Source organism: Fistularia commersonii, chromosome 1 (assembly GCF_037954325.1).
Source record: "Fistularia commersonii isolate RoL2024-O1a breed Wild chromosome 1, RoL_Fcom_v1.0, whole genome shotgun sequence".
In the NCBI taxonomy this organism is placed as follows: domain Eukaryota; kingdom Metazoa; phylum Chordata; class Actinopteri; order Syngnathiformes; family Fistulariidae; genus Fistularia; species Fistularia commersonii.
The window spans coordinates 3,167,053-3,193,836 of record NC_141284.1 but is presented as its reverse complement, the minus strand read 5'-3'; the positions used below and the strand labels follow the sequence as shown (position 1 = coordinate 3,193,836).

The window sequence follows — 26,784 nt, the reverse complement described above, 5'->3', positions numbered from 1 at the left end:
GGGATCGCCACATAGTTTGATGGGGTGTTAGGAGCAGAGAAACGGGTGAGTAAAGACAAGACAATAAATATATTATGCATATTATGTTATTATCTTTTCTGTGACCATTCTATTTTTGTGATTTCCCTGTACTTTTCCCTCTTCTCTCCAATGTAACACACTCCCTGTAACACACTTGATGTTCTTAAGGTTCTGCAACAGCTTTGAAGATAGTTACTGATGCACATTCCATTTTTATCTGTTCCGCCACTTGTTTTGTGTGCAACATGTACTTCCTAATCCCTGTATTGTTTATTTCTTTGTATAAAAGGGACTCACTATAACCAATACATGGGAGTCCTGCTGTAAGACAAGTAGACGCACCGATACAACGGGCCAGGATATCGGGACCCTTGCCTTGCAATGAGAAGAAGAGGAGTTGGACAGGGGGCCACAAGTGCCCCAGTGTGTATCCTGAATATTTTTCCCCTTTTCAATTCGCTCTTTATTATTTATTCCAGTAAAGCAGCCTTTTAACCTGACAGATAGCGATGTGATTCTAAATCCCAGCCTGTAAGACTGCAATGAGGGAAATCTTGGTTTGTGACGCAGACCCTTCACTTCCGCCTCCCTCCGTCGCGGCTCGATGACGTCAGAAGCCAGTTGTAAACATGGAGGAGAGAGAAGCCCTGCAAAGGCAAATCGCCCTTCTTCAAAGTGAGTTTTCTCTCTATTTCAAGTCGGCGGTTTGGATTGCGGCGACCGGGTGGTGAAACTCGACTAGGCTATGTCGCGCCGTGAGTCCCGAGGCGTCGCAAAGAGCGTTTTTCCGTGATATTTTGACCTCAGGGTTGCGAAGGTTAGCAGTGGCATTAGCATCCGGCTAAAACGCCTCCTCACATGGCTCACTGGGACGCTGCCAAAGGAGTTGAACTCTACCACTAATACCAATAAATTCCTTTCTACGTTGACATATCCTTTTATTTTTGAAGCACAGGTGATTGTTAACTACGCGCCGGCCTTGTGGAAGATGTGTTTATCACCATGCTCCTCTGTTATTCGGTCTCCCAAGCCGACAGTTAACGACGTTGCTTCCCCATCCAAACATTTTATTGCTTAAACCCAAACGGTCAAACAAAACGAAATTGTGATCAACAATACAACGTTACTGAAATTGCAAATGTACAGACAGTATTTAACATCTGCCGCATGTATTTTTGCCTCCTTTGTATTATGACTGTATTGTTTGGCTTGTGTAGTGTTTTGCTGTCATTTTACTCGTATTAGCATTGCTAGCTTATAACCCATCATTTTCTTTGTGTTTCGTGTTGTTCTTTATTTTTCGATGGTCTCCTCTGACATGACGTCTGCAAATTCCCTTCCCCGTAGAGACAAAGCTACAGGTGTCAGTGCGAGAGAATATCTTAACTTGAAGATGAATAAGAGAAGAAAAAATATAGCACTGGTATATGAGAATTCAATCAGGCTGCCATATCTGTCCTCCCGCTGCCGTCTGTTAGTTCCTCGCTACAAAATAAGGATTTTCATAATAAAACAGCGTGAAAGTGTGAAATTGTTTAAACTGGATTTTGCCGAAAGCTTATTCTCATCCTTTTTTTTTAACGATTTTGTAGATCTAATCGACAAGCATAAGAGTGTCCATGGAGACGCGCCTCAAAGAGCGAGACCGAGACCTCCGGTCGCGTCCGTGTCAGCCGGGGTTGCGCCCGTCGCTCCCCCTCCCGGCTTCAGAGGGAAGCGTTTCTCGCCACAAGGCCACGGCAGCTGGAGGAAGACCTACTCCCTGAAAAATAAAACCTCACAGGTTTCCGCGCCCCAGGCCGCTCCTCCTGGATTATCTGCCAGCCAAAGCAGAGGAGGAGGAAGCAGCCATGCGACAGGAGCAGGGGTCGCTCAGCAGGAGAAAGCGGGGCTCGTTCGTACGGCGGGGAGCGCTGGAAAGACAGTGGCAGAAGATCGCGCGCTTGAAAAGGAACTGAAAAGCTCAGCCAGCGTTCTGAGTCAAACCCAGCAGCCGGATGGAGTTGGGCGGGACTTCTTGGGAGCTTCTTCCCTCAAAGCCAGTTCACAGCTGGCACCGGTCAAGCCTTCGCTGGCCAGCGGAACCAGCAGCGAGACACACCAGACTCCTCCTCTCTCGAGCTCGTCGCGTGTTACAGCGGCGCTTTACGCCGAGCCAAAAAAGCCCCCTATGAACCCCCATCCTCCTGGTCCCCCTTTGAAAGCGTCCAAATTCACCTGGGTGAAGAGTCAGAGCGTGGCGGGGGGAGGACCCCCTCCCCCGGGTCGAGACTCCGCCCAGACCCCGGCTTCCACGTCGGCCCCGGCCGGTAGGAAACCCGCCACCAAGAAGACTCCCCGCAAGCCGAGCCCCGGCCTCCCCGGCCCCCGGGCCTCCAAGTACAGGTGGGTGTCGTCTTCCGCCGGCGCGACGGCCAAGACGCCCAGGAAGCTGGCCTCTCCCCGGGCCGTGTCCCAGAAGGCTGATGCGGCGAGGAAGCTCAAAGTGGCGTCGTCTCCCTCCGCTAAAGTGAAAAGGGGTGTTTCCCCCAGCGGCGGGGCGGCGGGGAGCCGTTACCGCTGGAAGGCTGGGGGGCAGAGGGCGGCGGCGATGGGAGGGGTCGCCACAGGGGCGGCCCGACGCAGGTCCGCCTTCCACTGGACATCAGAGAGGAGCGTCAGGGGAGGGAAAGCCGGACCGGCGGCTTCTCTGACGTCCGCCGCGTGGCCGCCACGCGCCTCCATCCCCTCGCAGTCCCCTGCCGGATTCAAGCTGCGCAGCAGGATGAAGATCATCAGGAGGTCGACCAGCGGGTGAGGAGAAACCGACGGATTATTATCAGTCTTCTTTTCTTTTATGCAAATCTATTCATGGCTTTTTGCTCTGATTCCCGAACGAATGAAGCGAGAGCACTGAGGTCAGACGCTTCTCCGCCCCTTCTACTCCCCCTGCTGGATTCAAGCTGCGCAGCAGGATGAAGATCATCAGGAGGTCGGCCAGCGGGTAAATTACCACCGGTTATCCCAAATTATCCACCACTTCCTGTTGAAGGGTTTTCTTTTATTCTATTAATGTGATATACCACCTCCCTGTGGCCATACCTGATACTGACCGGGGTCTCCACCGTGACCTTGTCTGTCCCGCCGTCCTCAGCAGTGCAGGGTCGGAGAGGGGGAGCGGCCCGGCCACGGCCAAGCCCTCCCCGAGGGCCCGGAGCCCGGCCTGGACCAGGAGGGCCCCCGCTCGGGAGCTGGTGTCCTTCGGGAGACACAAGCTGAGGCGCCTCCCGCCGTCCACGCCCAGGACAGGTAGGGACCCTCTCCTTTCTTCAAGGGAAGTCCACGTCCTCCAAAGCAGGTCTGGAGGGGGTCTCAAAACGCTCAAACATGGCGGTTCTAGTATTTTCATGGGTCTCGGAGCCAACCAGCGACGGGGTCAGAGGTCAGAGAGGGTGAGCCCGGGCGGTGTTAGTTTATTTCTTTATGCGTGTTTTATTTTCTTCTTCTTCACATTCTGAACCTTAAAGCTTTTTCCATATTCTGAAATCCAGTGAAATCATTTTCACCTGAAATACAACACCAGGCGTTAAAGACACCCCGCCGCAACCGTGTTTTCCCACCCGTCCGCCGCGCCGTCCGCCTCCACTAGAGGGCAGCATCCGACACGCCACCGCCTCCTCCGCCACCGGTGACCCCACCTCCCACCTTCGCCACCCAGCGGAGGAGGGGGGGGGGGGGCGCGAGGGTTAATTGATTGCCCAATTCAGCCGTGATGGCGAACAAGCGCAGATAGCGGGTAATTTGCGGCGGTGGCGGCGGGCGGAGGCGCCGCTATCAAGCCGCGGCACCGCTCTCCCTCCAGTAGATAAAAAGGAGCTAATGCATAATTATCCTTTTGCAAATTGGATTGTTTTAACGAACTGTAGAATATAGGCCCCGACCTGATGGAAAGCAATCATTGTTTTTACAGCGCCCACCCCCTCAAAGCCCGCCGCCGCCGCCACGTGGCCCCTCCAGCCCCCCCGCGGTCATTCGGCGCGTCGCCCCGCGCGCGCGCCTGCCATAATCTGCCGCAGTCAGTCGAGGCAGAAGACATTAGCGGCGGCCATCACTATTAACATTAGGCTTTATTTGTCCCTGTGGCCGCGCTTCTTATCGGCCCCAACTTTACCGCCGCCCCCCTCCCGTCCTGTTTGCAGCCTAAATGGCCCACGGTGGGGAACACATGCCCCTCTAATTAACGAGCCCGCTGGAGGTGGAGGGTCCGGGGGATGGAAGATGGAGCGCGGGGAGCCGGCCGCCGCCGCCGCCTGCGCCGCCGATAAGAGACGCTAATAAAGAGCAAATTGAATTACTAATGACGGGAAGCAGAGCCCCTATAGATGAGCCCCTTAGACGACCCCCCCCCCCCCCCACACACACACACACACACACACACACACACACAACCACACACACAAACCGTGTCCGTTAATTTCTTCCTTGACCGCTAACTTTAGCTCCAGCGTTAGCGCCGCGTTCCCCGCAGCCACGGCTTATCTGCGGTTTAATTTAAGGCGGTATAAACAAAGTGGGCAGTTAAGGCAGTAATGAATGGAGAAGTGCGTGTGTGTGTGTGTGTGCGCGTGTGTGTACATGTGTGTATAGATAATCTCATAAAGCCCATAAATGTCAGCGCCGGGGGATGCTGAGCGCAGCAGCTCCCGGAGTTTCAGGCCCCTCGTCGGCTCGCGGACGCCGGGAAAAAACAACCAGGAACCAAAACCTGCCAGAAATCATCCTCGCAGGTGGAGGCGGGGCTTTGAGTCGTGAAGCCTGGGGGTCGGAGGTCAACTGCGTGAGGGGTGGAGGCCAGCGGCGAAGCGGATGTCAAGGTTTTCATCGATGGCGGGCGCAGATTGGGCGGGATTACCGCATGACGTTAGCATTAGGATTAGACTCCCAGCAATTGGTTTCCATAGAAACCTGTAATAAGTCTGTCCGGCGTTGTCGACTTGTTTGCTTGTAGGACTTGTTGTTGGAGGTCTTGCAGGATCTACTACAGCGACTTGTTGTAGTAGGACTGCGCATCAGTTTACCGGCACCCTCGCCTCGCCACCCCCCACCCAGCCCAGGGGATCGGTTTTCCATGCCGACACTGATCCCATTTATTTCCCCCATAAATCAGGGCTCCTGCTCCCCCTGGAGGCCGTGACCTTTCACTGAGCCTCCATTTGCGTTCCCTCCCCTCGTGGGAACACGCAGGGAACACGCAGGGAACACGCAGGGAACACGCAGGGAACGCCGAGGGGGTCAAGAGGGAACACGCGAGGAACACGGAAAGCAGGGAAACTGGAAAACTGCAAAATGAACTCTCAGATAATTAGTTCACTGACTTGGAAAGTCTCTAGAAATGTGTGTTTGTGCGTGTGTGCGGTGCATGCGCCTGTGTGCGTGCATGTCCATTGACGATGTGTGTGTGTTTGTTTGTGTGTGTGTGTGTCTGAAACGACTAGCTTTGGACTCTATCACTTTTCCTTTACACTGCTGCCACTGGAGATGAACTCACCTTTTCTACACAGACACACACACAGACTGCCTCGTGGACCTCGCACCACACACACACACGCACCCCCCCCCCCACACACACACACACACACACACATAAAACATGAACTCGCTGGTTGTTTGTTTGGACCTCTTGGGGTCACAGATTTCATGCAAACTGCGTCACTCTCTTGTGTGTGTGTGTGTGTTTGCATATGTGTTAACTGCCGAGCTTTTTTTAGGTCAAATTATTGCGTGTGTGTTTGTGTGTGTGTGTGTGAGAGAGAGAGAGAGGAAGCGCGCCATTCCTCCCATCAGCTGCTTTTTTTTTTTTTTTTGAACATTGCGCTGTCTAAATGCCATTCCCCAGCATTCTCCCATCGCATTATCATTTGGACAACACACACTCACACACACACACACACACACACACACACATTCTACTCATTCCCGTCCACTTTCTCAGGCTCTCTGTGTCAAACAGGTGGGCGTCCGCCTTCCCTTTCTGTCCCCAACTTCTGCAGCTTTATGTTTCATCCTTTCTCTTTATATCCCCTCACCATTTGTCTCCGTCGCACACATGCGGCCACACACACACACACACACGCAAACAAATGCCATAATGATTTAAAGATAACGCACACTCACACAGGAGAGGCCTCAGTTGCTTTTTGTAGATTCTTTATGCATCAACCATAAGAAATGTTCCGGTTTAAATGGCAGCAAATTCCTCGGTCCTTGAACGTTTGGCGGTTTCTGGACGACGGTTTTGCGGTTTCTGGAGGACTCGTGTTTTGCTCGGGCTCCTCTTCGCTGGCGTGGAGGTGAACTGTCGGCCGGGGGGGCCGGGGGGGCCGGGGGGCCCCGGTCAGCCACCGCAGTCACCTCATCAAACTGTCAGCTGGCTGTAATTAAAACCATGAACATAAACATGGTGTTTTCTATGTTTGTTTTTTTTTCTGCTACAAACGTATACAAATGTAATATAGTCCAATATATTACGATGGTTTGAAATGCTATTTGGCCATTGAATGGAGATATCAAAGGGGTTTTGAGAAAGGTGTGTGTGTGTGTGTGTGTGTGTGTGTGTGTGTTTAAATACGTGTACTTTAACATGCTTGTATGTATGTGTCTGTCAGTGTGTGTGCGAGTGCTTGTAGTTCTTTCGTGTGTAGGTGTGTGTTTTGTGTGCCTGAGTGTGTATGTGTGTGTGTGTTTGCATGCACACGTGCACATTTGCATCTTTTTAACTTTTTTTTTAATTGTGGGTGTGTATGTGTGGTGCTTGTGTGTGTGTGTTGATGTACAAACTATACATGTTTGTGCATACGGCGTATTGTGCGCCTGTGCATGGTATTCTCGCATGTATACGTGCGCACGCTTGTGTGTGTGTGTGTGTTTTTTTTTTTTTGTTCCTGTGTGTGTTAAGACCCGCGTCCTGTACTTTTGTATGTATGCATCTGTTGGTGTTTGTGTGCATGTGTTTGTGCGCAGATACGTGTGTTGGTGTTCCTGTGCTCGTTATTCTTGCATGTATACGTATGTATATGTGTATGTATGTGTATGTATGTGTGTGTGTGTGTGTGCGTGTGTGTTGGGGGGTAATATTCCACCCCAAATTTTCTTTCCACTCTAAGTGTAAAATGTAGTTGCGTGAGCTGAGCGCTCTGTGTGGCGTCACACAGGGGTGTTTTTTTCCTGCGGGGGAGGTGGAAGCGCCATGTGTGTGTGTGTGTGTGTGTGTGTGTGTGTGTGTGTGTGTTGGGGGGGTTGAGGTGGGGGTGTTGAAATGTGTAATCAATACTATTGAGTCAGGATTACAGCCACTTCTTCCCAGTTAAGGAGGTAAATGTTTTCTCGGGGTCGGCGGCGTGCGGCTGTCTGAATAAATCAGAAACCCTAACAGGGCGGCAGCGGTCGCGCGCCGACCGACGGAGGCGTCGCCACGGGCAACGGCGGTATCGTGTTCGGGTAAAGGTCTCAGGGCCCGTTACCATCTTTAGTGGGGGGCGAGGATGGCTTCTGACGTCTGTGTCACTTTCCAGTAACTGAAAAGACGTGGGCCTTCTTTCACCTGCCGACTTGGGTTTCCCCAAAAAAAAGTCCTGGAAAACCATCGTGTGTGTGTGTGTGTGTGTGTGTAGTTGTGTGTGTTTTGGGGGGCTAAGGAACCTGACCTGTCCAAGCCTGTGGCCCTTTGACTCTTTTAGTGTGTATTAGCTGTTTTTGTGAACTGCTCAACCTGGTTCTGTTTGCCGCTTCTGTATTCTCTGGTCAACCATGCCGACTGTCATGTGACCGGCGCCAAAGTACCGAAGGGTTTTCTCCCCACAAGAAGGGCACTTGGTTTGAACCAGCTGGCCAATTGGGCTCTCTTCTTGGAGTCTCCACGTTCTCCCCTTGGTTCTCTCCTTGTGTTGTTTCACACGTTCTCCAGGTTGATGCCTGAGTCCTCTTCAGGTTCCCAGTCTTCGTCCCACTGCAGTGTAGTTTACCGAAAGGGTCTTCTCCCAGCAAGAAGGGCACTTTGTTTGAATCAGCTGGCCAACTGGGCTCTCTTCTTGGAGTCTCCATGTTCTCCTTGTTCTTCCCTTGGTTCTCTCCTTGTGTTGTTTCACACGTTCTCCAGGTTCATGCCTGAGTCCTCTTCAGGTTCTCTGTCTTCATCCCACTGCAGTGTAGTCTACCGAAAGGGTCTCCTCCCAGCAGGAAGGGACTTGGTTCCAATCAGGTGGCTGGCTTGGTTGTTTCTCCGTTTAGAGTTTCCACGTTCTCCTGGTTCCTCCATCGGTTCCCTCCTTGTGTTTTTTTGCACGCTCTCCCAAGTTCTCCATCTTTTTCCCATTGCAGCGGAGTGTACCGATGGGTCTTCCTCTCGCAAGAAGGGCACTTTGTTTGAATCAGGGGGCCAATTGAGTTCTCTTTTTGGAGACGCCATGTTCTCCTGGTTCCTTCTTTGGTTCTCTCCTTATGTTATTTCACACGTTCTCCAGGTTCGTGCCTGAGTCCTCTTCAGGTTCTCTGTCTTCGTCCCACTGCAGTGGAGTGTACCGAAAGGGTCTTCTCCCAGCAGGAAGGGACTTGGTTCTAATCAGGTGGCTGGCTTGGTTCTCTCTCCGTGCAGAGTTCTCCCGGTTCCTCCGTCGGTTCTCTCCACGCTCTCTAGGCTCTCCGTGTTCGACCCACAGCCCAAAATCAGATTAATCGAAGACTCCAAACTTGTCCATAGGCATTAATGATGTATGCGTATGATTGACAGGTGACCTGGTCGGTGGTTGGTTCAACCGTTGCCGATCAGGTGGAGCGCATGTGTCGGTTCTGGACTCGTCGTATTGCATAAGTTCCGTCCCCTCCGCTCGAAGCCCAGGGAGTGTCAGGGGTCGTTATGCGACCCTCCATCAATCTTCATCTTTTGTCAGTAGTCGAGCGTGCCGGTATGGCCGCCCAGCCCTTCACCCCGCTGTGCCCCCCGACCCCCTGACGGTAACCCTACCCCCCACCCCAGCCCCCCTCCATAGCTCCCCTCCATATGTCTGCGCACACACTGGTGTGTCACCATAATAATCATCAGGGGTTTGGCGTTTACGTGGGAAGGCGAGCGCAGAGCGCAAGGAGTGCCAGGCATGTTAATTATGTCCAACACACACGGGCCTGGACACATGGCAGTGCAGGGATTGTATGACTTGGGGAGGGGGGGCTTCGGGCAGGGGGGAGGGATCACCGGTTGGTCATTACCGCCGGGGCAGGGTTATATGGGCGCTTGGCATGGCTGTCGACATGTGGGATGGTTTACGACCGCGGGGCTTGTTGGGGATTCCGAGTAGGATTATTCACCGCGTCGTACACTTTAATTGTCTGACGCAACCTTTTATTCCCAGGGGTGGCCACGGGGATGGAGAGGAGGGGGGGCCAGATCACCTTTCTGGAAACCGGATTAGCTCTTAGCCCCCGAGATAATCTAGCTGTCAGGTGTCCAGTTTGTCGGGTAAATTGTGTGGCGAGAACGCCGGTTCCGACCGACGGGTTCGGTCCGAGTCTGTCTTGCGATGTAGCTTTTGCTTTCAAGGAGCTGGAAATGGTTTGCAGGACCCTCCCGGAGTGGGCGTGCACCAGCAGACCAGGCGTGGATCGGCTCGCAGGCGGACCCTCTATCCATTCGCCGAGCTGTCTTCGCTCACCGCGCCGGGTTACAAAAACACCTCCCGTCAAGGGTGCTGCAGATGAAACATCTGCTCAGGCCTTTTTTTTAAGGAGCAAGAAAACCCCACCTCCAGTAAACGTCTATGGATAAAACCCATCCTGGATCTTAGATATGAAACTTGAGCGCAATGCCTGAGTGACCCTCAAGTGAACCACCACTGGAAAGTGAACAGTGCTTGTTTACGTCTCCTCACGGTTCCTCGGTGTGGAACCACCAGAACTTATATATCTGGCTCTGCTCTCGGTACCCGACCCTCAACCCCATCCACCACCTAGGTCTTCTTGACATTTTTTGCCAAGTCTGTCCAACTTTCCTTGTCGGTCGTAAAGGGCCGGGACACTCGAACCCTTAGAGTCTATTCTGGTCTTGGTGTTATTCCCTTTCCTTGTCCACCCACTCCACGCTTTGTAACCGTAGCCTTTACCACGCTCATAATATAAACAACAACAAATTTTAAAGTCATTGACCAAAATAATAACAGTCAGTCCTTGGTTTACAATGTCCTCCACCAACGTTTTGTCTTGATTATGTCATCATACCCCATACATTTATTAGTAAAGTCTTGTTTCATCATTACGGCATACAGTATTTGAGAAATTTTGCGGAAAAAAAACAACAAATTTCGCAGGGGAACTAGCTGGTGAGGGTAGCGGACGAATACGTGGCTGCGCGAGGACCGTGGTTTTGTTTACATTTGCCGGCTGTATGCCATATTGGATTGTGTCTCATACACTTCTTTGTTGGTGTTATTTTTTTGGAAAGCTTTTTCCCTTCATTATAACTCTCAAACATGTCTTTTTTTTTTTTTTTTTTGAACATTTATTAGAACAGGTTCCTTAACAGAGTCATACACATTCTTACAAAACCTCATAACAAGATATACATTATACAATATTCTTTATAGGTCACTTATTTCCTCAATAGCAAGCGGAAAATAAAATAAAACTAAAAAAAAAAAAAAAACATCTAACTCAGTCAAATAGAGATAATATCTTCAACTCTCCAAATATTTTTTAATGGGTGCCACTGGTCCAGGGTAGGTGGGTGGGGTTTGAGCCAGTTTACTGTGATCATTTTATGTGCAATTAATAGAAGAACTCTAAGCGAAAACACCTGTTTTTTCCTTCGGTCGCTTGTTGATGCTGCACCCATAATAAATTGCTGTGGATCAATTGGTCTGTTTAATTTTAAAATCTCCCTTATTTGTTTTTTTTTTACCTCTTCCCAGAATTTCATCAGTTTAGGGCAGTCCCAAAAGATGTGGGAGAAGTCCCCCGTTATGCCACAGCCCCTCCAACACAGGGGAGAACAGTTATTATCATAAGAAGCTATTATCAAGGGAGTTTTAAAATACCTTATTCTTAACTTCCAGCTGAACTCCCTCCATGTTGGGCTGCTTAAACATTGTTGCCAGGGCAACCAAGAACTCTCCCGTTCTCCATCAGCAATCACGGCATTAGATTCCAGTTCCCACTTAGCTTTCACATCCAGTGTGTCCACTAAAGTGTCCATACGTATCCTGCCATATATATCTGATATTGTATTTTTAATGTTCATTTTGTTCTCAACTATCTCAACCCAATATTGTTCAAAATTAGTCGAAGCTTCTTTAATATTGTCCCATTCTTTGCGTGTCATCAAATAATGTCGAATTTGAAAATATCGAAATAAATCCTTAGAGTCAATGTCGTATTTTGCCTGAAGTTGTGAAAAAGCCCTCAGAGTTCTTCCTTCAAATAACTGATTTATTGTGATTAAACCTTTCCCTGCCCATCGAATGAAACCACCGTCCATCTTTGCTGGCAGAAAGTCACCTGCTGCTGTTATTTTTGCTGCCCTTGATAGGGATAGAGGTAGATTCAGGAATCGTCTTGTCTTTTCCCAAACCTTAAGTGTATGGTTGACATATTCATTTTGTATCTTAAGTAAACATGTCTTTTTTATTTGTTTTCTGTCCTAGATTATAATTTTACCACCGTGTTTCACATAGGTGAGGGACATTGGCACTTGGGAAGGTACCGTATGAGAGTTCTCACTTATGGTGAATATTGCGTTACACACAGCTTAGCAACAGAATTCAAACGTAAGTTCAGGACTCCCTGTAGTGATGATCTATAGATTAGTCATTGACAAAATATTGTAGGTATAAAAGTTTGTAATGAAGAACCGAACAGCAGCTGCTTTAAAGATAAGTGAGTCAGCCAAGCAAATGGTTTTGTCCAGTTTTGGGGTGGTTGGGGTTCTCCGGTCATGCCGAAGAATGGACGTCCCTAAACCTAACCTGCCCCCTTCCCTCCCCTTCTCACCCCACTGGGATTTAACCCACGGCAAATTATTTTGTCAACGTGTTGAGCAAATACGGCAGAGTCGTAAAAGCCTGTGACGGATCGCTCCTGTCGCTCGGCGTCTCCACGCCGTGACCTCTCGGTCCAGAAGCCGTAAACAACGCGCGGAGTAACGAGAATACGACGGGTCGGGACTGTGTACTTTGACTATGGAGCCAGTGGTACATGGAGCCTTGGTGTCGGAAGTACAAGTACTTCAAGAGCAAGTCGGTGTTTTGATATATAGTAAAGACATACCTTTACTAGTGTGTGTTGATAGCGTGCATACAAATATATAGAGTACGTGTACAGTGTTCATGCAGGTACAAAGTACAAACCATTAAGGGGTAAGTTTCTGGAAACTCGATAGTATTTTGGCAGCAATGCTAGTGGTCTTCTCACCACATTTCCTGTGCTGTGATTGGCTGTGGTTCCGCTAGCCGTGCTAGCATTTGGTCCATTGTCAAATCTGGAATTGCCCCAAACAAACCAAGAGTGTCTCCAGTTGGGCTGGAGTCCAGAATATCACCCAAAAAGTGAATGGGTGGGAACGGTCCTCCAGAAAAGAGAGTTTGGAACACTTTAGAACAATGTTACCAGGCAGTATCAAGGCATCAGGGGCAAAAGAGGGACCGACGGCAGGTGAAAATGGAAGTATGGGATCCAGGAGTACCAGGACCGCTCCTTGGATGGTCCTTCCTTAATTCCACCCGTCTTCCTCTGTCTTCGCTTAGCTTCTGGCACCCCTCCATCATCCGGCAGCACATTCCCACAGCTCCATATCCCAACCCCGCCCCAGCCGGCTGTTTAATAATGGATGATTGTTTGTGTTTGTCAGTCAGCGAGCTCTTGTTAAAGGCCTGAAAGATAACCGCTAATTCCAGAGGGGTGTATTGATTAGCCGCGCCGGCCGCGGATTGTTTTATTGCCCCGAGAAAAACCGCTACATCCCCCTGCCGCCGCCGCCGCCGCCACCACGCTCCCTCAGCCCCGTTTGCCTCGCCCCCCTCATCAAGGGTCTCTTTCCTCTCCCGGGTTGAATAATTAATGCCTCACCTATTTAATTAGTGAGATTTGCCAGGAACAGAAGCGGAGTAGTTGAGTCTGGACAGCTGTGCGGTCCAGGAGTGCGTTCGCATCGGTCCCTCTGTATCGGCTGTACGCATCGCCACCGCGGAACTAAATGGCCCTCATCGTCCTCAACGCTCATTTGAAAAGGCCGCCTCCTCCTCCTCCTTCGCCGCCAGGGATCGGCCATGGAGGTGGTCGTACGACCGGGAGGCTGGAACATCACGTATGGCTCAGGCCCTGTTGGCATGACAACCTCTTCAGGTGTGCGTTTACACAATAGTGGCGCCTGACAATGAAACGATAGGGAACCAGGCTGGTACCGGATGGATTGACCACAACAACAATGGCCGACTCCAGAGCGCTGCCATGACTCCCAGTCTACCTTCTCTTGGAATTTACCGTTATAGTTTTGGGTCGCTCATCTTTCGGTCCATTCAAATACTTGCTCGCTCGCCATTGTTGATGTTGACACCCGCTGAAGTTGCCTGGCACGATGTTGTTTCTAGGTCGTCGCCATCTTCACATGGAACAGTCCGAAAACAACAAATGTAATGGAACATCGTCATGGAAACGGGTCCTGAGTCAGTCAAAATAGCATCATTAATGTACTTAGCGTGAAGACGGTGACACCCTTCAGACCATCAGAGTCCTGATGCTAATACCCTGATGCTAATACCCGGGATATTCTGGTCCAGGCAGCCATGTTTGGCCGATACCAGACCTGCTGAGGCGATAACCTCGATCTCGGTTGCGCCGAATTCTGATCTAAACTCTCGCGGCTAATTTTCTTTAAAATCCAGACTCTCTGGAAAGCCATTACACAAAATCATGATGTTTCATCTGTAATTTATAACCGGGTCGATGTAAAAATTCCAACAAGAGGTGATGTCTACCTATGTGGGTGTGTGTTGTGCTGTTGGTTGGTTATCAGCCTTAAACCTTCCAATTTCGGTGTCAACTGATCGTCACGATCTAAATCGGACGCTGTGACTACGACGGATTGTTCGAAAATGGATTGATTGAATTTGATAGAAGTGTCTAAAAACGCAAAGGCATGTGCAGGGTGTCCTCGCAGCGCCCCCCGCTGGCTCTCACCAGCAGTTCCGAAAATAAATGGCGATGACGTGATGCAAGGGGGTAGCGGTGACAGGCGTCTTTGTAACCTGGCGCTGGAGAAGCTGCTGGAACCCGAACGTCATGAATTGACGTCATCGGCCGTCGGCCCATCCCAAAATAAAGCCTGGCTGCCGGCGGGCGGGCTCAGTTACCGTGCCAACGGTATGACTGGCGGCACGCCGATCCACCGCAGAGGAACCCTGGCAGGAAAACCCAGAAATCCGTTCGGTCGGGACTATTTATATCCAGGTGTGAGTGGGCTAGCGTGACCGGGACACCTTTTGCGCGAAACACACACACACACACACACACACAGACATACACCAGCCACAGATTTAAGCCACATTAGGCCATGGCATGGCGCATCCCCGGAACCCCTGGCACTCTGCTAGGTGGATGAACACCATTCCTGCTCCAACGCGCTCGGCCGCAGTACCGGCCAAGACCTGCAGAGGGCGCTGTTCACATGCTGCTGGGTCAGCAACCTGGAATGTGTGTGTGTGAGAGTGTGAGTGTGAGGGGGTATGAAGCACCTGCTGCACCAGGTTCTGGTTCTAGCGGGATGTTTTGGGAGAACTTGCAGATGTTCTCATGGCTCCCCAGGAACGAGTAATAAGTGTGTGTGTGTGCGTGTGTGTGCGTGTGTGTGCGCACCAATATTATGTGGGCTGAAGAGGCAGCAATTGATTATTTGCCGTTTACTGTCTTCAGCTCACTTGTGAATCGCTCACTGGGAAGTGGTTAATTTGTCTCCTGTCCAGGGGGCTCGTGTGTGTGTGTGTGTGTGTGTGTGTGTGTGTGTATTAAATACCTCGCTCTCTACGGGGGGGAAGACACACACACACTGATAGCATCGATCGGCCCGTTCGGTGACAGTAATGCCGGGGTGATGGCCGAGCGTCCGTCGCTCCCGATCCCAATGCCGGAAACCCGGGGCCTTTTTCCCTCCTGATCTTCTCCACGTCTCCACGTCGGGTTCCAGAAGCTTCTCCGCGGTCAGTGGAGACCTCAACTTTCCAAACCTGCGAATGACGCAAGAAGAGTTAAAGTCACGAGTTCCTTGCGACTTTAATTTACTGACAAAAAAATGTCATTTTAAATTGAATAATACAAGTATTAATTGGTCTCTCGCTCTGAAACGATGCCGACGGCGGCGGGGCGACGGGTGGAGGCTTAACTGGGGCCGGTCACTTGTCAGTCACGGTGTCTCTTACTTTTAATAAGCTCCACAAAGCTAATTCCATTGTCTAATTTTAACCACGGAGGGCGAAATCAACAGGCCGAATCGAAAAGCGCCCTCGTTCTTCTATTCAAAGGGAACCTTTAAGAGCGAAGGGGAACGTTCCGGATTTGGAAGGAGACGTCTGTCCCTTAAGCCCCCGAGAGGAAGACGCGCTCCTCGCCATCGGCGCCGAGCACAAAGGCGGGATGAAACCCAACCCCCGACACCTCCGGCGTCCAACGTGCCAGTTGGCCGAACCCGTCGCAGGATGTTCAAACCTGCTGCTCGGTCAATCTACTGTTCCTGGGTGAAGGACGCGGTAGTCTTCTCGCGTAGGACTTCTGCTGTATGGTTTTCTCCAAGGTCTCGCTGTGAACGGTTGGGTGATTGACAGGTTAAGCCCCGCCCCCCCGCTTCAACCTTCCTAAAATCGTATGTTTTCTCTGGACGTCCACTTGCAGTTCGCCCCCCATATGACCACATCGTGGTTAAGTCTCATGACGGCGTTTGGCCCGAACTCAAGGCGAGGTCATCCTCTGGTAGAATCCCGAGAGTCCCGGACGCGCCGCCTGCCCTTGCCGCGACTTTGACAGAGGTCGTCCGGCGTCACCGGCGGCCCAACGGCAGTGGGGATCGGACTCCGAGCAGATGCCGGGCCCCTCCCGCCCCGCCATCAGCACTTCCGGGGCGCCGCCGAGGCCCGGCGGGACCAATTAGAGCCCCCGGCAGCTGCTGAAGTGCGCAGGGCGGGCGGACGCTAAGGGCGGAGCCCTGGGAGAAGGGGCTTCTGAGCGCGCTCGCCGGCGAGAAAGTTGTCGTTGTGTTTATTTGGAGCCTCCCTTGGTCAGAACACCTGCTGGGCTTGTATAGTATCTCTGGGGCGGCGGCGGGCCGGGGGGTACCAGCCGTCCCTTGGCCCTCTGCCCTCACCAAATTAGCACCTAGCCTTCAAGAGACTCCCTCCCCCCATCGAAACCTTTCTCTCGGCTAACCTTTACCCCCTGAACCCTCACTTTTCACCCCGCTAAAAGCAGCCCCCCGCTCCCCGGAACCCTGGAAGCCCCCATCCCCGACGGGCTCCGGAGTCATCCCAGCCATCCCTCTTGGTTACACCCGAGTTCAGGTATCGGTGTCGCCGTGCGGGGTCGTCTGTAAATCTACACGCCGGTCTTTACAGTAACACAAGGAGGCGCCGTTTTCATCTCGACGTGTCACACCTCCCTCCCGCCCTCCACCAGATATTCTTAGTCAAAAGGCTGTCATTACGCACCGAGTAACGCACGACTTTAAAAAAAAAACAAGGTGGCGGGGTTTGGGGTGGCGAAACGGCGGTTTTATTTAAAGAGCGGTTGAAGCGTGCGTCTCATAATAGACGGAAAAAACTGCCCTTTTCCAAAACGGGGACACGGAAACGAGTTAAAGTTGCTGTTATTATTATACGTTACCCAACGTTACTTTAAATCCATCCCCGAAATACTGTGTGCAGATATTCTGCACGAATCAGACGGAGCTCGTACTCCCAGTGTCAGATGTACTCCTGACTCCTCTATTTTTACGTTATCAAGTGTTGGAGTGTGTTAGCCTCAGACGTCGGCGCGTTTGTGTTTTTCATTAAAAAAAAAAACAGGCTCGGCGAGACAGACCCCCAATAAAAGACCCATCTTCCAGATTCGGAGGTAGAAAGACACCGATTTAGCGTCAGCCGCCGACACAGATGGAGTGCAAACATCCCGTCGGATTCCCGGCCGTTCTGCTTTTTCACTCCGACGTGGTTCCGACATCGATCCCCCTCCAGACCCTCCGCGGCCCGAAACCAGCCCGACAACTCCAGGCCCTCGGGGTATTTGACCGGAGAAGTTAATATCTGTCCGTCCGAACACGCTCCCTCCGGATTTAGGGATTTGCTCTCGCTCAGCCAAATAGCCTCGGGGGCCAGGTCCGGTTCCGACACCGGCCCGCGGCGGGCATTCCACCCCCCCCACCCTACATACAACCCCCCCCAAAGAAGCTCCCCCTTTTGGCCGGGCTCAAGGTCGAGGCTTCTCTTTATGGACCTGGCTGATTTCTCCTCAGTGTCAGGTTTAGAACCAGATGGGACTCGCCTGAAATACACTTTTATCTACAGCCCTTTTTTTTTTTTTTTCTTCGGATAAGTAGCATCTGTACCCCCCCCCCCCCCCCCCACACACACACACACCTCCCTCTCGACCTTGAAGGACCGAAGCCCCGTCTGATCCTGACCTGGAAGACGTTCCTTATGGCCAAGTGTAAAGAAGACTGGAGCGGTACCCTCGACACCCCCGCCCCTCCTCTCTTAACACTTTGACACTTTCATGACGCTTATGTATCGCACACACACACACACACACACACACACACACACACACACACACACGCCCGTCCCTCACTGAGGAGCTGAAACACAAGTTGGGGGCCGGCGTCCGGCCGGCTGCCCGCCCACCATCACTCACCGGCCCCGAAGAATTAGCGGCGTGATGGATGCGCCACCGTGGAGGCGTCTGCAACCAGAACCTCGCGGACCGTTTAAATCTACCCTCCGCGTCTGTGTGTGTGTGTGTGTGTGTGTGTGTGTCTCCTTGTCGGGCAGCAAAGTCAAAGTGACCTCCACGCAAGTTGGACGCCATAAAAAAAAAAAATGGACGTGGCTCCACGAAAGCTGCATTTGCAAAAAAAAAAAAAAAAAATCCCGGTCGTTTCCGGCCAATCAGGAAAGGGTGTGGACTTTTAGTCCCACCCACTTTCCATCCACAGGTCCAATTAGCGAATCTGCTAACATATTGCTAAAACACCCATGATCGAATAAACTGTAAACATCGGAATTCATGAATCTAAGCCCCTCCCCTTATACATCTTCTGGCCCCGCGTCACGCTCAATGACCCGGCGGCTGCTAACAACCAACGATTCTGTCCCCGCGTGTCGTCTTCTGCCCTTTCCATCACTCCGTCGCACTCCGCTGCCCCCCACCACCGCTCCACACACACACACACACACCCCCGGGGTCTGGATATATATTGTTTGGAGGTGGTGGGGGGTCACATCCCCTTCCATCGTGAGTTGCCCTTTAAGAATCGTCTCACTTAACCTTGACACGCCTGAGCGTCGCTCAGGGAAAAAAGGTTTTTCTGACATAAACTGGCCCGGACGCCGCCACTTCACTCCGCCTCACGCACGCGTGTGCACAACCATGCACAGATGCACACAGGCTAGCGTATGCAGCGGCGGTCCTTGAGTGGACGAAGCCGCGGGCTCTTGCTCTGGATGCTTCTAATGGGATGTCCTGATTGACAGCTGCAGTCATGCCTTTGACCTTACAGCTACATGTGTGCACCCCCCCCCCCCCCCCCCCCCATCACACACACACACACACTCATCAAATCCCAACGTCGCTGGGTCTCAATCGGTGATAAAGATTTTGTCAGCTCCCGGGGTCCGGGTCAGGGTGGAGGTCGTCGTCGGTCATGTCTTATTCACGTCCCTGATGTGTTGTTTACTGCAGAGGCGGCGTATGGCGCCTGCCGTGGCGGGAAAGACGATCAGGGCCCCATCGCCCGTGAATTATTCATCAAGGATGTTGTCAGGACGCCGGCCTCTTTCACGCGGAATTCGGAAAAGTACTTAAGACCTGCTTTGTGCTCTTAGCGCGTGGAAACGATGACGTGGATCCCGAGTTCATCCCGTCAGCAACGCCATTTTTTTTCGCTGGTGGGGGGTGGGGGGGCGTTGGTGTTTGCGTGTACCCCAAAACCCAACGACCACAAGGAGTCTCGGCAAATAAGAAGCAAACATAGCATTGCCATTTAGAGCCATCAGGAAGAGGAGTCGGGAGGGACGGACACACACGATAATTCCGCTAACAGCTACATGCTAATAGCTGATGTGCTACATTTATAGCTTTAATATCCTTAAATGAATTAATGGTGGACATTAGGAAGGAAGGAGAGGTGCATCATGAGATATTCAGAACTGTGCAATATTTCATTTCATAACAGCGACACTACAATTTTTCCTTTTATCATACTATTGTGCACTCCTTACCTCACTTGTTACTAAGACCCTTATAGTTTTATCACTTGTTTACTAAGACACTTTATAGTTTCACTGAAACACTTTATAGTTTATTTTTATTTCTAATTCTGCCTTTTTCTTTTTATTATATATTACTGTTATATTTTCTGTAACTCTGGCACAACAATTTCCTTCGGGATTAATAAAGTTGTTCTTATCTTATCTTATCTATCTTATCTTATTCCTCCGCAGCCTATAGTAGCATAACCGTGTGCTAGCCTGGTGCTAGCGGTTTCTCAAAGAGAGCGCGCTAAATAATGTCCGTGCGGGGGGGTGTTTGTGTGCGTCTCTCTGCACCACCTCCATATTTATTTTTTTATGTTTATAAAAAAAAAAAAAAGTCCAAATGTGCTTCTCGTGCCGTTTCATGTCGGTCGACCTTTCAGAGGCCGGTGGGCGGGGCTTATTCAGCCAGGGCGCGGTTGTATGTCCCCCATATGTGGCCTCATGATTGACAGCTGACCCGCGCAGGTTTCATCCCCACCCCTCAAGTAACGACAGCTGTGATTGGTTCCAGACCCCCCACTCTTCCCCAATGAGCGGTACGGAGAATGAATGAGTGAACAAATGCATGAACGGATGAACCAGCAAGGTGCAGGGGTTGTAAAAAGTGCAAGCGACAACGGGTCCGGTGTAATTACTGCACAGTAAAAACAGATGGACAACGTTATCGCCGCGGCAACAAGCTCCCATTTGTTTTTGTGGGTGAGCGACCCACGCCGACCCCCCCCCCCCGACCTGGCCTGGGGTGTCCCGGGTCAGCTGGTGTACATTACACTTGATGGCTACCCTGTGATGATGGACGAGGCCACAAGCCCGCGCCCCCCTCCCCTGACCACCACACACACACACACACACACACACACACACACACACACACACACATACACACACCCCTCCCTCCCTCCCCTCAACTCACTGCGATGACATCACCGAAAAGGGCTGAAAGACACGCGCAGGGCCTCCCCGTGTCGCCGACAGCCGCCATTAACCTGTCAGATCACGTTGACCTCCGTCAGGTGACCCCGCCTCCACTCCACCAACGCGGCGCTCCTCCTCCTCCTCCTTCCCTGAATGTGAACCCGCGGGTTCGGTGCCACGAGGTCGCCGCTTTATGGCGCCGTATAACACAGCTGAGCTCCCGCCCGCAGTATTCACAGCAACCCCGGTACTTTCGCCAGAACTCGAGGTTCCGCGTCGTGGCTCCTCCCCGTCAGCTTATTAAGCGACGGTTTCATCGTCCGACCAAGCGGAGGGGCGGAGGCCATGTTCTCGGCCTCTCATTGGTCGGTTGTGGGTCACGCGTCATCCGGACGCGCAACCTCCAGCTGGACCCAAGCCACGTTCTTGTTCCGTCAGAGATGTGAATTTAATCCCCGTGTTGGTTTTACGGGATCAAAAGATGCACAACTCTTCGGATTCCTCGGCTAGAGACAAGTGAGAGGGTGATGTCATGGGGGAGTTCGACCAATGACTGACCCCCAGGTGTAAAGGAGGACGCGGTCTGTTTTGGCTTTCTCACTGTAGGAAGTTTTTGCAGTTCCAAGAACCTTTCCCGGAAATAGTCCTCTTCTTTGTGCACTGGGACAATTGGGGCCGTGCACCTTCAGTTCCAAGAACCATTTTAGCTCCGTTCTTTAGTCCCTTCGCGCTTCATAGGAACTCATGTGACTTAGTGATCGGTGGAACTCATAAGCCACGGCCATTTTCTGATACATCTTGGATGGAACGCCGAAGCGGTCCAAGCTCTTCTGGCCTACTCTGCCACAAACGGGTTTTCCAGGGCTCATCTTGGAACGTCTTGGCCGAAATAAGACCAGTTAGCTAATGGTTGGGTTCTTTAACAGTGCAAGGAGAAGATAAAAAAATTGCAACCCATCTTGTAGTCCATGGTTATTCTTCCTGCCACACAGAACACGATCGCACCGGCAGGTCTCCATGTTGTCCATGTCCTCTTCTTCTTCAGTTTGTTTTTGAGTGCAACACTCAAGGTGTATGTCACACTGGCCCCTACAAAAGTTACCCCAGAGGTGGCCGGTTCATGGAACCAAATTCGAGCCGGCCAGCTAGCTCAGAACTGCGTTAGCTCCACTCGCGCTGCTTCAGTGTTGAAGTAATCCCAGATCCTCTCGGAGTTTCCCGCAGGTACAACTAATTCAGAGCTTCCCAGAAATAGACTTATTAAGTCCCGCCGGCCTCGGACCCAGCGGGGAGACGGGCCCCGCCAGACACCGAAGAGCCGCCGCAACATCTTTAGCGGCGTGTTGCTACCTACCGCTGGTTCGTCTGCCGGGGGCTCAGCCTGTGCATGTCAGCGCCTCGAGGGGGAAACTGGCGGTGACCTCGCGAAAGCGGGACGTGAAGATCCACCGCCCGCTTCGGGGGATGACAAGAGGAGTGACGGGACGCGGCGGGCGCGACTCCAAGCGGCGTGTCAGGGGATGGCATTATCATAACCGCCGCGGCTCTCCGGCGGCGGCCTGTTAAACCGCGGTAACTCCCTTGTTAAGCCTGATGTCGGCACGGCGGCGGCTGTCGTCCGACCGACGAGCGGAGCGGCGGGAGTCAGAAGACAAGCCCCGGGGGACGGACAGGCGGGATGGCAGGAGGAGAAGCGGGGGCTGTCAATAACAAGTTTTAATATACGTCAGCTCGTCCCTGGGAGGAGGGGGGGGGGGGGGGGCTACTGAGCGCTGTTCCCAGGATTTAGCTGAGGGTTGCGGGGATGGAGGTGGGGGTCCCACTTGTCAGTCGTCCCCAGTCAGAGGGCTGAGAAGCTGCAACTCAGCCCACAGTGGTGGCCTAGGCGAGGCACTACCGTATGAGGATTGGCTCTCCAGCGTGACGTTCCATCCGCCTCCTGGGGTCGTAATCAACGTCCCTGATTTTTTTTTTTTTTGGGGGGGGGGGGGTGAGAGGATCCCAGCTGCTTACATACCATAATACTGATACTTTGCATGTTGAGTACTTGTACACTTGGTCTGAGTATTCGGCAGTAGCAGTACATGTATGTCCCCAATCCTGGCTTCATGTTGATCTTGAAGAAACCTCTGATCAGCTTGATGGATAAACATCTATGGAGGGAGCGGGGAGGGTTGAGAGGATCCCTGCTGGATCAGGCTGCTCGCAGACCATAATACGTCACTGATGCTTTGTATATTGAGCACTTGTACCGAGTAGAATTCGTCCGAGTACTTGGCAGTAGCAATACTTGTATGTCCCAAATGCCAGCTTCATGTTGATCTTGAAGAAACTTCTGATCGGCTTGATGGATAATCGTCTATGGGGGTTGGGGGAAGGCGGCTCGATGGGATACGGCGGCGGGAGCGCGGCGCCTCCTGCAGGTGGAGTGATGAGGGCGGCGAGCGGAGTAGATTATCTGTGGATTCACCGCAATAAGTCAGCCAGAGATGGATGGGGCGACCGGCGAGACGCCTGCCGTCTGCAAAGGCTGAATTCGCCGCGGCGCCACCCCCCCCCCGCCCCTCGCATGGCGAGGCAGGCCACTGTCAAAGGTCTATTAGGGGAAGATTGAGACCCCAGGTGTGAACGCGCGAGCGTATGTTTGTGTGCCTGCGCACGTGCTCATTGGTCACGGTCCCGCGGCGGGGAGATTGAGACCCCCCATCGCTCCCGGGGCCACTCAACCAACACAGCCTGCTGTGGTTTACAATCGCGGCGGCGCCGTCCATCCATCCCCACGCTGACACACACACACACACACTCAAGCTACCACACACACTCAGATAGCAGGACTCACTACGGATACCATTAACCAGCAGCCAAGGTGGAACAGAGATACGACGGCGTAGCGGACACGCTGGGTATCAGGATGTTTTTCGGGGGGGTCGAGGGAGATTGTGGTACAGTTTAGCTCCGCCGGAGGGGGCGGGGTGGCTTTACGGGGGGGTTGTATAGCGAGCTGTAGAGGCGGTTGTCGTGGCAGCACCTTTGACAGGACCTATTTGTCATCTGCCAAGACGCCCAAATAGCTCTGACTGCAATACGGATGAACTGTGGAAGAAAAAGCGACGGCGAGCCAGGCGACTAATCCTGAACAACCGCCGCCATCCACCACCCCCCCTTCGCTGCCGCCGCCAGCACACTGCATGTGGGTGTCCGGGTCGCCCCTTCATAACTCAACACACCTGCTTCCAATTGGTTTGAGGCCAAACCAGGTGGTTGAACCTACGATGGAAGCGCAACGCCTGAAAGCCTTCGCTTCACTTCCTGTTTCGGTGAGCGAGCATTCGGGCGACGAGTCCCAAGTCGCCGCCATTTTGCCTCTGTCGGTCTTTTTGCCGCTGAACTCAACGTCTTTGAGCCACTCAAGCTTCTGTCTATGAACGGAATTACCGCCGCCGTCCAATCAAACTCCTTCGAGCATCTCTCGCCATTCCACGATCTTGCGTTTCGGAATTTTTTTTTCCGTCAATCTGTAGCTAAAGCCGACCCTCTTTACGCCACTCGGAGGTCTCTGACCCGCCGATGGCCTCGGAGAAAAAGAGGAGGGGGCGGGGCTGGACCTCCAGCACGCCGTAGTGACCATGTGCGGGAAACGGCGTTTAAAAAAAAAAAAAAAAAGTGGTAAATCAATAGGAGGTGATCAATAGATATTGCAGCTACAAATCAATCAATCGGACATATGTCCGCCCGTCTCCGGGGGGTTGGGGGCTGAATCAGTCCCTCATGTTCGGCTCTTCGTCACCATCATCATCCTCAAGGAGGACGCGCGCTCATTTAATGGTGTCCGGACGCCAGCGGCGCCGCCATCAAACTAGCGCTCGCTAGTTAGCATGCTGCGAAACCTCCAGATGAATTCTCCGTCGGATCCAGCTGACAAATGAAACCTGCTGCCTCTGTATGTGTGTGTGTGTGTGTGTGTGCGTGTGTGTGTGTGTGTGTGTGTGTGTCGGGAGGAGGGGGGGGGGGCTATTTGAGTGGAGGGGCTGCAGAAGTGGAAATGGAATCGCTTTATTGTTTGTCGCCGCCGCCCTGGTGGTCACGGTTTCTTATTGGCGGCTAATTAAAAACGTAACCCTACCAACAATTGGCAATTAAAGACCGGAGGAGGAATGAGATCATCCACCCCCTCCTCCCGTCGCCGTCCCTCTTCTTCACTCGAGATGAAGACCGGGAACATTTCCGAGATTTAGCTGGGAAACCGTCTCCCTTCGCTTCGCCCTCACACACTTCCTGTTTCATCCTGAAGGAGCCCAGTTTGGGTTTTTGTTTGTTTTCACGGTAAATGACATTGAGGGGTAAAAAAACGAATCCGAGTGCAGGGTACGAAGCAGTTGTCATGGAGACAGGAGTTCAAGACAGGGTTCTCGCCCGCAGGAGCGAATGGTTGGATGTCTGTGATTGACAGCCGTTCAGGTTAAACCCCGCCTCTCGACCTCAACGCCAGCCGGGATTGGCTCCGCATCCCCTATTTGGACTACAAATGTAGTCCAGAACACTTCCTGTCCGGCTACAACGTGTTACACATCCCAGTAATCGCCATGGAGTCTATCAGGTCGTGGCGGTCGGTGACACCCCGACGGCGGCGGCTGCGATCCACGGCGTCGATGAATTTCCCCGCTCGAACCCGTGCCGTAAAACAACTTGACTGATTCGCGGCCCAATAAATAAATGTATATAAACACTTAGCTGCACCCTCCGCCCCTCCCATCGCTCTGCTCCTGCGCCTCCCCGCTGATGGATCAGTAAAATGATATAATGAATGAGACTTTAGGGGAAGCGAGGGAGGTGCGGCGGGCGTCGGGGGGGTGACGGAGGAGGCGAGGACTCAGACGGAGGGGCTGTGATTTATTGGCCTCATAAAAATTCTGCCTTTGTTATTCCCGCTCATTTTTATATGTGAGGCTTATTAAAGAGCACACCTGCCAGGGCCGCACACGCACCTCCCGCGTCCGCCGCCGTGCTCAGACACATGCACGTGTGTGTGTGTGTGTGTGTGTGTGTGTGTGTGTGTGTGTAAGCGAGCGAGCGTGTGTGTGTCAAGAGTGGATGTTTGATTTCCCGGCTTCTCGCATTCATCCGTCAACCATTTCTGCACTGCAGTGTGTGTGCATACATGTGCATGTATGTGTGTGTCCGTGCATTTGTGTGTGTGTGTGTGTGTGTGTGTTCAAAATTAATAAATAAGGAAGCCCCCCCAAGTTACCTGGGTGATTGTCTGCTCCAAGTTTGTGCAATGTTTACGCACAAACTAATTGTCAGCAAATTTCAATTTTTTGTTTTTTACAGGTTTAATGTGCTTATTCTGTAATTTTCTACAATCGTAATTAATTTCTTGTCATTTTTATTGCATCACATTTCGCGTTGATTTTTTTGGGCAATTCTTTTGAATCAGTGGCATTTTACCGTTATTGTCATTATTATTACTGTTATTATTAGTTTAGCATTAGCATGAGTTAGCTCATTTCTGAAGTTTTCCTCCTGATGTCACTCAAACCCCTCCCAGGTCCCGCCTCCACGCCGCCCAGAGGCTCCGCCCCCCAGCCAGTGTTCCGCAGCCGCTTCAAGATGGTGACCCGGCCGGGCGCCGGCGCCGCGCCCCACTTCAACCCCGCCCTCTCCTGGCGAGCTCGCAGGGTCCAATCTGCCAGGTGACGTCAAACACACACACACACACACACTTTTTAATGTCACCGTCAAACGTAGCATGAGTGGAGGAGCCGGGGGGATTTATGGTGCTCATTTTTACACAGTAGATAACCAGAGGAATAAACCATTTACACCACCGGAGGGGGAGGGTTTCCTCTTAATGCCATTACAGCCGCCATTTCTCCTTTTCTTCCCCTCCTTCATTTAGTCAGTCTTTGCTCCCCATCTTCCACCTCCACATCCTTCCTCCTCCGTCTCCTGACATGGTCCAAGTTGTTTACGTCCTGCTGCATGTGATCACGGCGGTTCTGAACGGGTTCCCTCATGTTCTCCATCCTCCTCCTCCTCCTGTTCAAACGCGGTGTCTGAAACGCTTGAGTAAGACTCAGAAGGTTCAAGGTTCTGCTTAGGTGTTCTGCTGGGTTCTTCCCATGTTCTGCTGCCTGGGTTCCTTCAATGTTCTCCCCCTCGGGTTCTCTCCAGGTTCTACATCTTCCACGAAGGTCCGACAATCAGCTGAAAACTAAAATTAAGTCAGTTCCAGGAACTTTTCGCCGTCGGTGTTCTCCTGGGTTCTCTCTAGATGTTCTCCAGATGGTCCCAAACCCGTCAGCAGGTTCACTGA

The 26,784-nt window shown here is 52.1% G+C and overlaps 1 protein-coding gene and 1 long non-coding RNA gene across 4 annotated transcripts in view; one reads left to right on the top strand and one right to left on the bottom strand.

Moving 5' to 3' along the window:
* Positions 1–620: 620 nt before the first annotated feature.
* Positions 621–26,784, top strand: part of zc3h3 (zinc finger CCCH-type containing 3) — a 47,505-nt gene continuing 21,341 nt past the window's right edge. The window contains exons 1-5 of the mRNA XM_086144349.1: positions 621–696; positions 1,614–2,814; positions 2,906–3,004; positions 3,155–3,309; positions 26,017–26,161. Of these exons, the coding sequence (XP_086000475.1) occupies positions 651–696; positions 1,614–2,814; positions 2,906–3,004; positions 3,155–3,309; positions 26,017–26,161 (1,646 nt within the window). The 5' untranslated portion in view covers positions 621–650. The remainder of the gene's footprint in view (positions 697–1,613; positions 2,815–2,905; positions 3,005–3,154; positions 3,310–26,016; positions 26,162–26,784) is intronic.
* LOC147237122 (uncharacterized) lies at positions 6,255–20,715 on the bottom strand. Of its 3 annotated transcripts, XR_015105964.1 has the most exons (4): positions 20,467–20,715; positions 15,050–15,260; positions 13,522–13,639; positions 13,046–13,359 (listed from the first exon to the last, which is right to left on the bottom strand). It is a non-coding gene; the product is annotated as an uncharacterized LOC147237122 (long non-coding RNA). The 3 variants fall into 3 exon arrangements; XR_015105965.1 differs by lacking the exons at positions 13,046–13,359; positions 13,522–13,639 and adding an exon at positions 6,255–6,431; XR_015105962.1 differs by lacking the exon at positions 13,046–13,359 and having other exon boundaries at positions 13,409–13,639.